General features: G+C 40.9%; 1 protein-coding gene across 4 annotated transcripts in view; it reads right to left on the minus strand.

Annotated features, from left to right (window-relative positions):
• Positions 1 to 13,357, minus strand: part of IFT56 (intraflagellar transport 56) — a 555,685-nt gene that overhangs the window by 135,971 nt on the left and 406,357 nt on the right. For 2 of the 4 annotated variants that reach the window (XM_089660942.1, XM_089660946.1), the window contains 2 exons: positions 7,195 to 7,258; positions 2,486 to 2,574 (listed from right to left, as the gene is read on the minus strand). The exons of the other annotated variants lie outside the window; for them this stretch is intronic. In XM_089660942.1, coding sequence (XP_089517068.1) covers positions 2,486 to 2,574; positions 7,195 to 7,258 — 153 coding nt within the window. The remainder of the gene's footprint in view (positions 1 to 2,485; positions 2,575 to 7,194; positions 7,259 to 13,357) is intronic. 4 annotated transcript variants of the gene reach the window in all.

A 13,357-nucleotide genomic window follows, 5' to 3' on the forward strand; every position in this document is an offset into this window, starting at 1 on the left:
AGGTCTCACCGTTAATTTTACCAAAATGGTAATTATGCCTGTTAATGTTCCTGACTCCCTAAGTGCATCTCTCCGTAGTTCTTTTCCATTTCGCTGGGTCAAGGACAGGATATCCTATTTGGGGATTAATCTTGTTCCCAGATACTCAGATATGTTTACGGCTAATTATCCACCATGTGTGTTACGTCTCTCTACTCTACTGAAGATTTGGCATGGTTATCATATCTCCTTTCTGGGTAGAGTCACGGCGGTTAAAATGAATATCTTGCCCAAATTACTTTATCTTTTTAGAGCACTTCCAGTTCCGGTTTCAAAAACGTTTTTGGATCATTTTCAGCGGACTATTAACAATTTTATTTGGGGAAATAAGCATCCACGTTTTGCCTCATCCATTTTGTATCGCTCACAACGGACGGGAGGTCTTGGTCTTCCCAACTTTTGGCTATATTACCTCTCGGCTCGTTTTGCGCAATTATCACAATGGGCTACTATTAACTCTCAAATCCCATGGATTAAGTTTGAGTCTCAGTCGATACGTCCTTTTTATTTACCGGGAATTTTATGGTCTAAAATCTCCCCCCGATCGCTTACTTTTCATAACTCTATAGTGACCCACTCGCTGACACTTTGGTCTAAATACAAGGCTAAGTTCAGTTTAGTCTCTCATACTCCCCCAGGTGCTTCTTTTTTTGGCGATCCTACTTTTGTTGTAGCCTTTTCTTCCCCTCACATGTTTCGTTGGTGGTATGATCGATCCTTTATCAGATTATCAGATTTCCAAAGAGGAGGATCTTATATTACCTTCGATATGCTGCGTGTGTTATTTGATGTTCCTCTTCGTGAGTACCTTCGTTATAGACAGATTAGGCACTTTTTTAATGCGCACTTTGGTCTTACCCCATCTTCTCCGATCTCTTTTTTTGAGCGTGTCAGCCGTGATTCTCCTAGAGGTAGGGGTCTTATTTCAGATCTTTATCACCAATTTTTGATCTGTCTTTTTCATGCTCCTCCTTTGTACAGACAGAGGTGGGAGGAGGATTGTGGTATCACTTTTTCGGATGAGGATTGGGACTCCATGGTGGATAATATATGCAAGAGCTCTAGATCTCTTTCGGTTCGTGAGACGGCCCTTAAAGTTTTAACCAGATGGTATTATACTCCGTCCAGACTACATACCTTGTTTCCACAAACATCCCCTTTATGTTTCTGGGGCTGTGGCCGCACAGGTACTTTGGTCCATATATTTTGGGATTGCCCGAATATATCTTTGATCTGGCGTAAAATATCTGAGGTGGCTACCTCACTATCGGGCAACCCGATACAATTGTCCATACAGACCTGTTTATTGGGGGTTCATATCCCAGGGGTCCCTGATGCCACTCTGAGATTGCTACATACATTATGTATTGCCACTTTATGGTCCATTGCCCTGCATTGGCGGTCCAATGTTGTACCCTTGGACTCCGTTTTGCACAGAATTGACGCTGTAATGCTTATGGAACGCATTCATTATACACTACTGGATAAGATGCACTTATACGATAAAAAATGGGAGTCATGGAGGGATTGTAGACATTTATTGCATGATTGACAACATCCCCGGTGAAGATTGGCTGACATGTATTGTTGATAGATGTATCACTCAATCTATTTTATCATTTATGTATCTCATGTACTTATAACTTTCTTGTTTCCTCTATCTTCTTTCTTATGTTAATATACTTTTATGTATTGTACATTTCAAATATGCCTTATTTTTTTGGACAATATCACTTTCATACTGTGCTGTTGTTTTACTGTCTACTTATGTACAATAAAATCGTTTGTAAACAAAAAAAGCTAACTCTACCTTTCTGACCATGTTTCAGGTAACACCCTTATTTAGGGTATAACATGAAACAGAAGCGGTGTCCACAGAGCCCACCCTCAAACCAGACCCCCATTCACAAAATCCATATTTTATCCCCAGCCCACTCCTGTCAACTTTGAATTTGATGCAACTATGCATAGATCTGCTCATACAGCTGCATCATTAATATATAGAGAATCATGCATTAAAAAAAAAACTACAAGTCTTATCTTTCACTGTGGCAGAGAAATTGTAGTTCTAAATGGTACCCAAGTGTGGTGACATCACCGAACTAGTAGTCCCGATACTTCCTCCAGCTCTGTTGATCGTCAATACCTCACTGTGGATCTGAGCTGGAGAAAGAGTCAGTGGAAGCCTGAGTACTGCACCTATGATCTACTGATTGCAACTGCAATGCTTTGCAGGCTCAAATGTAAAAAAAGTAATAAATATACATTTTAGATTTTTGCAGAATGGGTACGTGTTATTTTTTTTTTACAAAAAGTGGAATTTTACTTTACTTTATATATTAGTTTTATAAAAAAAAATATTATTGAGACTGCATGCAGGATTCTTAGGATTCTACATTATTGTACTTTAAAAACTGTTCATATAGAACACAACATCAGGACTAACCTTAATAGAGTTAAGATAAATCAAGACATCATCAAACTGGCGCAGAAGAAAAAAGCAAGAGGCCATACACTGTCTTCCCGGTATTGTATCTAATAAAAGAATATAACATTTTTACTATACATACCTACATAAATATATATTCAAATTGCAAATGGGGTCAGTAAAAAGGAAAATCTGAACCCCTTCATGCCTAAGGGTAAAACAAATCTACATGCCTAAGCACAATTTTGCAATGTTGACATGTGTTAGTAAAATGGTGACACTGTACTGCTAGGGTGACAGTATGTAAAAAATAAATAAAAAATAATAATATAAAAAAATAAAATAAAAATGTAAAAAAAAATGTTTAAAAATTACAATTTTTGGTTATAAACTAATTTGGATTTTTTTTTTTTCATTTTTCATTCATTTGGGTACAGTGTTGCATGACCGCGCAATTGTCATTCAAAGTGTGATAGCGCTAATAGCTGAAAATTGCCCTGGTCAGGAAGGGGGTAAAAGTGTCCGGTCTGGAAGTGGTTAAAGCCTAACTCCAAGTTTAGTATCCTTTTAAATAGTTTGTTTGGCCAAACTGGCCCAAATGAACTATTTACTGCACTAACAGGTACGCTTGCTGGGCACAATGTATTAATCGTATGTAGCCCCAGCTACATATAGAATACAGTGCTGTGTTCTGGCAGTGGGACAGAGACTTCCTGTCCCACTCCTGGAACACAAAAATACAGTCAAGCTGAGTGCTGCTCAGCGATTCATGGGAAGTTCTGTATTCTATAAATTAATACAAAATTTCCTCTGATTGGCTGAGGAGTAGAGGCCGGCGGATGTTGTAAAAAGTACATTTTGTGAAGAAAATAAAGAAGTATTAGGCCCAAAAACAAAAACTTCCTTTAACAGACCAAGCTGCCCAGCGCCAACATGGCAGGTTAAGACAAGCCATCTAGCACTAACAGAGGTGCCTACAATGGTCAGATTTAATTTATATAAAATCTTTACTGTAAATGGAGAAAAAAAAAACATAAAATGTAACATTACACTCCATTAGCTTAAGTGTTGTGCAGGGGAGACATCAGGGGTCTAATATACGCCTAGTGTTTCATTAAAGAGAACCTCTCACAATACAAAGTCTACCATAAAGGGGCTATTGCTCCCCTATGTGATAGCAATAAAGTTAAGTGAAAGAAAAGGTGTAAAGTGTACATCGAAGCACTGACACCCTGGAATTCAGCATGTGGGTACGGGGTGGGGGGTGTCATCAGTAACTTTTTCTCAGCTCTGTGAAAGTTATGTGCACCACAGAGAGTTAAGGGGCGGTATAAACACACAGTTGCACTGTATTTGTATAGCCCCCCCAACCATTCCTGCTTAAGCTTCAAAGGCAGGGGACAGGGATGTACACATATCACTGCTGTAATGCTTTGTGGCATGGCAAAAATGATCCCTAGTCATGTTCAGCACGCAGTACCACCTGTCAAATTCGACCCATTCAACTGCATGGGGCCATGCTGCAACTGCACTGCAACCAGGTGCAATATGTAGTTTTGCCGCGATGGTGCAGCTTTTTAGGGGTTAAAACAGGAAGTGAGGAAGTGACACAACATCTCCTTACTGCCTGTCACCCTCTGAAACACAATTTGCCCCAGTTTCTCTTCAGAGGACACAGCTTGTATAAATGAGCCCTTAGACAGTCAGTGGTCTTCTGGGAAACTGGATGTCTACAGTGGGGATGGGCTAATCTGTATGAGTTTAACTCACTTCCTGTTTGGAATTTGTGAAGCAGTTCCATTTGGACTACTTCGGTAGAGCGACCATAGAAGAAATCATGATTGCTGACCATGCACCTGCAACCGTACAAATTTTACTAACTAACTTGGCCCATAAACACTGGTCATGGTGGCTGATATTCTGAATAATAACACTGTTAGTGCCCCCGTAGAAGCTGCCATAAAAAGACTATTTTGAGTTCAGCATCCCTGGGGAAATGTGTGAGGGCTCAGTGTGGAAGAGACATGAGGCAGTCATATGCGGAGAGCATATTCCCCACAGTTCTAACCTCAAAAAGGAAAGACACAAATGTTACACCTTCACTGGATTTTGCATAAGTGTGCAATCTACAAATATCAATTATAAAAAGTGCTGTGCTATACAAGAAATAAACAAGAAAATAAAAACATATATGCAGTGTACAGCAACTGAAAATGAAACTAAATGTATCATAAATAATCAAAACAATCTGTAATAAAGTCCTGAACAGCCTGTGATTAACAAGTGCATTCATAACTATGTTGCCATATACCATTAATGATGTCAGTGATAAAGTCTAAATAAAACAACTAGATATAGTTTATGCAGTATGTATTGCCAAGACTGGAGGAGGGAGGTCAAACTATGCAACAGAAGGTAATAATTAGCCTAGAACAATGTGGAGTAGGAGGAGGTGAGCTTAATTCCCAGATAATCTATAGAGTGGGGTGCCCAGTGGTATGGAAACTGTGCTTGAAAGTATGCAGTCAAAGAAAAGGTGATAATCAGCGCATTTGTTTTGGATAAGTTAATTCGGAGGCCAGAAATGGTGGAAAAATGGTCCAGCCTAACCTGCAGGTTAGGAAGGATAATGAGGGGGTTGGTTAAAATTAGAAGGACATCGTCAGCATAAACGTTCACCTTATAATGATTACCCACGCAAGGGACACTGGATATGTTAGGATTATCTCGGATGGCCGCGGCAAGAGGTTTGAGGGCTAAAATGAAGAGTGCAGGAGACAGTAGGCAGTCCTGCCTTGTACCCCAAAACACTGGGAAGGGTGAGGGAAAAAAAACAGCAAACCTGACAGAAGCCAAAGGGGAAGAGTACAGAGACAAAAAGGCATCTCCAAACCCCCATGTGAATAGGTTAATCCTACTAGGTAATCCCACAAAAGCCAGTCGGATGCCTTGTATGTGTCTAGGGACAGGAGGAAACCTGGTATTTTTTGCTGATGTAGAATGTGGAAGACTTTACGGATATGAGCATTTAACTTTTTATTAATAGCAATACCTGATTGATCCTGCCATTTCCAAGGGCTTCCTTATTGTTAATAGCAACAATATAACAGCTGATCCTCTGGCTGCACTGTTGCCAAGTGCCCATCATTAGTGTCAGTAGGAGGAACAGTGCCCCATTGCTGGCATAAGTGAAAGGAACAGTGCCCCATCATTGGTGCCAATGGAAGGAATAGAGTCCCATCATTGGTGTCAGTGGGATGAACAGTGCCCCATCATTGGTGTCAGTGGGATGAGTAGTGCCCCATCGTTGGTGTCAGTGGAAGCAATAATGCCCCTTTGTTGGTGTCAGTGGGAAGAGTAGTGCCCCATCGTTGATGTCAGTGGGAGGAGTAGTACCCCATCATTAGTGTCAATGGAAGGAGCAGTGCTCCATCCTTGGTATCATTGAAAGGAATAATGCCCCATCATGAAGATCAGTGTAAGAAATAAAGTTCCATTGTTTATAACAGTGGGAGGAATAGTGCCACATTATTATTGTCAGTGAAAGAAATAATGTTTCAATGTTTATATCAGTGGGAGGAATAGTGATTCACATCTGTAGGAGGAATCTCCAAGCACTGGATAAATTCAAGTGAAGGGCCGCATCCGGCCCACAGGCCACAGTTTGGAGATCACTGATCTACACCTTCTCCGCTCTTCTCCGCTCTTCTCCGCCCAACCAGCATTTTTTTTTTTAACAGAGATTGTGTTTCCTGCTTGTTGTGCTTCCTTATTCCTCAGAACAGTTCAGAGGAAGTGCATTTTACCACGTGATCAAGCATTATAGAAAAAAAAATGTATTTACACTTTATTGTTACAGGAAATTGAACACTTTCGTTCTGTTGTAAGATTTGCTAGTAATAAATGAGAACTGGTCGAAATGGGTTTAATGACTGCTTAGAAGACATAGTCCCATCAGGTAGCAGGAGAGCAATCTGCAAGACTAGAAAAGCTTACTGAGACCTAACAACCATCATATAGCAACAACCCACCAAAAAGAACACTTGTGCATAGGGGAGACCACCAGCTGCAGTTAAGCCATACTGATGCTTTAAAAATTGACCTCTAAATGCACATAGTTAAAATCTTCATGTTTTGTTCAACATTTTGTTTTATCGTCACTCAACTTCGGATAGATTAATGATGTGCCAAAAACATAACAACATTAGAATATATAAAACAACTTATTTAAAGTGTTACTAAACCTAAGGGGTTAATCCTCTGCAATTTGTAAAAATGCGCTTTGATCTTGACTTTTCTGATCCTCCCCTTCTTCCAGTGTCCCCCTCTTATTTCCTGATAAGACATATTGTGTGGAGACACTTTGCACATGCTCAGATTGGTGTGTACTGCTAGAGAGGTTTTTGTTTTCTTGGGAGAGTGCATGCGATTAGCACAGGGTTCAGCACAGAAAACTCCTCCTACAACCTTTAACACTGATAGAAGTCACAAGACTGCTGATGAGAAAAGTTACTTAGCAGTTTATATTTACTAAAATAATTGAATTTCCAAGTGTGTACTGTGGGACACCAGATAGAGTGAATGCGGGGTCCTGGGTTTAGTAACACTTTAATTGTAAGATACAGATTATATGGCATGAAAATACTGTATATGTGAATATGAATACCTAGAATTAAAGAACATGAACACAATGATACATTACTGTATGTAACAGTTTTTAAACTTACCACATTCACTGGCTGAGCCACCAACAAGTTGAAAGAATTGCTGAGCAGTTTTGAGGTGATCTCTCTAGACATTAAATCAGGCATAATCATATTAAAGGGATACAAAAGATAATATTTATATTACATATGACATTGATGATATACTTTGTTAAAATATTATTATTTTGGAGGCAGAAATGAATGTTTTGGCCTACGTTGACAGTATACTACTTACCATATTAGACCATGTAGCATTTTTACAAAACTGGATTTAACCGCCTCCCGTCCGCCGTACAGGAAAATGATGGATGGGTGGGAGCTCTCTTGCTCTTAGAGGACGTCATATGACATCTTCCCACTCTAGCTGCGCATGCACACCCCTAGGGGAGCGCAGTGATCGGTGGTGCACTGTGTCCATTAGACACAGTGGATCACCAAATGTGGAAAAGAGCCAATTACTTAGGCTCTACCATGTGAGCAGCTGTGTCCAATCATAGCTGATCAAATGTAAACAGGAAATGCCACTTATCGGCAGTCCTCTCCTCAACATGGACAGTGCGCGGGGATAAGAGAGCAGGTAGGCGGCATTCCTCAGAGGGGAAACCTACCCAGATAATCAGGGCACTGATCATCAGTGCCCTGATTATCAGTGCAGGCCCATCAGTGCTGTTTTTCTTGCCCATCATTATCACCGAACAGTGCCCAATCAATGCAACATATCAGTGTCCATCAATGCCACGTATCAGTGCCCATCAGAGCAGCCTTTCAGTGCCCATTAGTGATGCCTGTCAATGTCCATCAGTGCTGCCTATAAGTGCCTCCTCATCAGTGCAGTCTATCATTCCCCATCAGTGCCAGCCAGTGCCGCCTATCAGTGTCACCAATGAGTGCCACATATCAGTGCAACATATCAGTGCCGCCTTTCAATGCCCATCAGTGCCGCCTATCAGTGCTTCCTCACCAGTGCAGTCTATCAGTAGTCACCAGTATCACATATCAGTGCCCATTAGTGCTGCCTTTCAGTGCCTATCAATGATGCTGGTCAGTACCCATCAGTGCCTCTTATCAGTGTCTATCAGTGCTGCCTCATCAGCACACATCAGTGAAGGAGAAAAATTATTTATTTACAAAGTTTTAGAACAGAAACTAAAAATCTTTTTTTTTTCAAAATGTTGTCTTTATTTTTTTTCAGTAAAAAATAAAGACAACCCAGTGGTGATTGAATATCACCAAAAGAAAGCTCTATCACAAAAAAAAAAGATAAAAATTTGGTTTGGGTACAGTGCTGCATGACCGCGCAATTGTCATTCAAAATGCGACAAATGTGACAGAGCTGAAAGCTAGCCTGGACAGGAAGGGGGTGAAAGTGCCCAGTAGGCAAGTGGTCAATACTTTAAAGTAGAACTAAACTCAAAAAAGTGTTAATTTTGCTATGTTACAGGTGAGTTGTCTCCAGACTTTCTGAGCAAAGGGCCAGTTTATTGTCCTTTAGACCTTAAAGGTCAGACTGTGGCCAGTAGAACAGTGCCCCATCTATGATATACCTGGCACTGGTGGGAGGAATAGTGGTCCATCATTGATGCCAGTGAGAGAAATAGTGCCCCATCATTGGTGTCAATGGAAATAAAAAAGCCTTGTAGGGGGGCCTGGCCGACAGCCGAGAAGATTGCCACAATGTGAGATTGCTCAGGGAGCCTCCACGATGGTATAGCGACGAGGGTCAGTGGGAAACCTGCTCTCACCATCCTTACACAGTGGGAATCACCTAGGGAAGCATAGGGAAATGCAAGATGAAGGAGGGACCCCACAATCTTACGGAGTTCTTTACTCTGGCAGGAACTTCCTCTTCCCAAGATGGTGCTGGCTCCAGCAGATCTCTGGCCTCACAAGCAGGCAGAGAGCATGACAGGCAGCGTTCCTCTCCACCAGCCAGGAACTACAAACAACACAGCAGCCATGGAGGATCAGCAAGAACTCCAACTGGCAGCCCACAAAAATCTGACCATCTTCAGTCTGGTGAGCATTCTACTGATTCTGTCTCTCAAAACACTAGAGAGTTTATAGAACAGCTTGAAGATTTCCCAGCTGACGATATGCCTTTGACAATTTCTATTATGAAAGATATGCTGGTTATTCTTAAAGGTTCCTTACATAAAGATATGGTCAGCTTTATGTCTCAAGTGAATGCTCATGTGAATACTCTAGGTGAACGTATGGAGCATGTAGAATCAAAGATGGGAGAGTTTGCTGCAGCTCATAATGAACTATTAGATGCCAATAATGAGATGGAGGAAGAATTAAAAGCTTTAAAACTGAAGCTAGTGGACTTAGAAGACTGCTCCCACAGAAATAATGTTAAATTTCGGGGGGTGGTGGAGTCTGTTCCTGCTGCAGAGCTGAGAAAGTATGTGCAACAAATTATTTCTACACTGCTGCCTGAGATTCTGGAAAGAGAAATAGTAGTAGACCATGCACATAGATTGCTGAAACCTTCCTTTCTTCCTGCTCATGTCCCAAGGGATATAATTGCAAACATCCGTTTTTATCATGTGAAGGAGGATCTAATGCTATATGCACAGAAGCATAATCCATTTACCAGCTCCATACAGCACGGCCTCTCTTTTTACAGATCTTTCACAGCATACTATCTTGACCCACAAAAAATTGGTCTCCTTCACTAAACTCTTGAGAAACAATAATCTCAAATATCAATGGAGGCTTACTACCAAGCTAATGATCACTAAAGATAAATGTACAATCACTGTACATTCTGAAGAAGGTCTTCAATTTGCAAAATAATGGGGATTCCTACCCGCAGGAAATAAATCTTTACATTCTGAATCCCCCTCTGGCAGAATTTCTCATATGTGGGAAAAAGTTGCTGAATGACTTCCTTCTACATAATGCACATGCAGCGTGAGAGTTGGAAGTGTCATCTTCTATTTGAAACTGTCTTTATTTCTTTTTGCTCCCAGGAATCGAACTCCCTGTTGTGTGAAGTGATTTTGGATCACCCAAAAATTTTTGGCGCCAATTTTCCTCACATCTTTTATTTTTCACAATGGTCTTGAAGTTCCGCAGAGATGTAATTTGTGTTCAAGAAACTCACTTCCAAGATTAAAGCACCTAGATCAGGGGTGGGCAAACTTTTTGACTTGAGGGCCGCAATGGGTTCATATATTGGACCCGGGGGCCGGACCAAGAGTAGATGAATGATGTGTATGTGTCATCCATAGTAAGTATAGTAATATTCCCCCATAGTAAGCATAGTAATTAATCCCCCATATAGTAATTCATCCCCCATAGTAATTCATCCCCCATATAGTAATTCATCCCCCATATAGTAATTCATCCCCCATATAGTAATTCATCCCCCATATAGAAATTCATCCCCCATAGTAATTCATCCCCCATAGTAATTCATCCCCCATATAGTAATTCATCCCCCATAGTAATTCATCCCCCATATAGTAATTCATCCCCCATATAGTAATTCATCCCCCATAGTAATTCATCCCCCATATAGTAATTCATCCCCCATAGTAATTCATCCCCCATATAGTAATTCATTCCCCATATTAATTCATCCCCCATATTAAGTCCCCAAGTCCCCCCTGTGTCAATTCACTTACCTTTGCTCCGCGCGTTCCTCTCGCCGTTCCAGTGTAGCATGAAAATCTGTCTCCTATGAGGATCTGCCCCCCTCGACGTATTTGCGCATGTGCCAGTTTCAGGCATTAGCAGCCGATCGGCGATCTCCGGCACATGCGCAGATACGTCGAGGGGGACAGATCCTCATAGGAGACAGATTTTCAAGCTACACCGGTCTTCAGGGTGGACTGTGAGAGGAGCCTAGCGGGAGCCTAGCTCCGCAGGCCGGATTAAAAGGTCCGTCGGGCCGTATACGGCCCGCGGGCCGTAGTTTGCCCATTGCTGACCTAGATGTACCCACAAACATTTTCCTCATGGTTTTATGGCCAACGCAAATGTAACAAAGAAAGGGGTGTTGATAGCAATCAAATATTCTGTGTCTTTTACCCTCCATTCTTTGGAAGTAGATCAGAAAGGCAGGTATTTGATCCTGGTATGTGACAAGTAATATTTCTTATACTATTGTGAACCTAAAATGCCCCTAGTCTGAAACAAATATCTTTCTTGAACTCATTGCAAAAAAGTATCCAAGATTCAAAAAGGCTTCTTGCTACTCTGTGGGGATTTTAATACCATTACTGATAAGACCCTTGATGTATCAGGATCTTCACCCACTACTGGGCATGCTTTATCTTTCCTTTTGAAAGAAGGTAATGTATACGATGCATGGTGCTGTCTCCATGCCTCCGAAATTGACTACACTCATTATTCTGCACCTCGTAAATCATACAAATCAATTTATTCCTAACAATTCTTCCAGTATTACAAAAGGTCTCCCGAGCAGATACCTATCCTTTAACATGGTAGGACCATGCACCAATTTCTCTGACTGTTGAAGAGAACATTGGGACTTCACCTGTGTTTTTTTGGTGCAATGATTTCTCTCTTTTCTCTAAACCTAGTCATTGCTCTGGTCTCCACAAGAACCTAAAATTAGTGGTGCACCGAAATGAGAATTCTGGTGCCAAAACTGAAAATTCAGGATGCACTTGGCTGAAAACCAGAATGGACAGTTTTTAAAAAATAATATATATATATTTGGAAAGAAATACACTTTAATGATTAAAAAAAACATGAATCTATCTAATGAAATCTATGAAAGATGATGCTACACCGAGTAAATAGATACCCAACATGTCATGCTTTAAAATTGCACATGCTTGTGGAATGGTTTCAAACTACAATACTTAAAAATCTCCATGGGTGACACGTTAAAATTTTTTACAGGTTACCAGTGTAAAGTTAGAGGAGGTCTAGTGCTAGAATTATTGCTCTGGCTCTGACATTTGCAGTGATACCTCATATGTGTGGTTTGAACACTGTGTACAAATGTGGGCAGGGCCTACGTATGCGTTCACCTCTACGTGTGAGCATGGGGGGGGGGGCACTTCAAGGTTTGGTTTTTTTTTACACTATCCATTTAAAAATTGAATCACTTTTATTCTTATCACTCTTATCACAAGGAATGCATGCATCCCTTGTGATAGAAATAATTAGTGCCAGGTTCTCTTTATGGAGAGATATGGGGTAAGAAAGACCCCTCATTTCTCCTCTACAATGTAAAGCATTAGATCAAAAAAAGCATTGATCTAGTGCTTTAAAAAAAAAAAAAACGGCTTTGTTTACAATGCGCCGGCACCGGAAATGGTATCACTCTGGTCCTCCAAGGGCATAGAGATGAGTGGAGGCCATCTTTCCTTCACATATCTCTATGCCCAGCGCTGGGATCATTTGGGTGGTTTCTCAGGTAAGGGTGAGAACTACCGAGCGGTGGCGGGTGGCAGCCGATGCAAAGGGGCGGGGTTATTTTCAGCACCTGTATCGGTCCTAATTTTCATATCGGCCAATGGCCGATAGGGGTGTTTTCGGCCAAAACATTACGGCCACTGAAAGTTCGGTGCACCCCTACCTCAAATAATTTTTTAGACTAAATTCTTTACCCGACACTAATGTATTTACTCTATGGTGTGCACATAAGGCCTACTGTAGAGATCTTATGATTAAAATGTATTCACAGGAGAGGAGGCAGAGGAAGCAGGAAGTGTCTGACACCTTAACTAAAATTACCACTTTGAAGTCTCAGTCCACACAGATTTGTACAAGAATTGCAACAATGTAGGAATGATTTTAGAAAACTATTACTATTACAGCATGAGAAATCTCTTAAAAGGTTTAAAGCCACCTACTATACACAAGGCAATAAAGCAGGAAGATTGCTTGCCAACTATATTAAAATCAAACAGTCTAAATCTAAAATATCTAGCATGGTAAACCCTATATCAAAAAGGGTAGACTGTCACCCTAACGAAATTGTGGAAGTGTTTAGAATGTACTATTCCCAGCTGTATAATCTTAAAGATGATCCTAACATATATCAACCTTCTTGCCTTTCTTGACATGCTTCTTCTACCTCACATTAATAAACGGGTTTTGGAAGATCTGAATCAACCAGGGCCAGATCTAGCCTGTCCAATATGGGGGTGCAGTAAAAAATGTCAGGGGGCAGAGGATGGGAGGTCAGCAGGGCAGTGTA

This window comes from Staurois parvus, unplaced genomic scaffold (genome assembly GCF_062004578.1).
Source record: "Staurois parvus isolate SC_StPar_1 unplaced genomic scaffold, SC_StPar_1.0 ptg001291l, whole genome shotgun sequence".
In the NCBI taxonomy this organism is placed as follows: Eukaryota; Metazoa; Chordata; class Amphibia; order Anura; family Ranidae; genus Staurois; species Staurois parvus.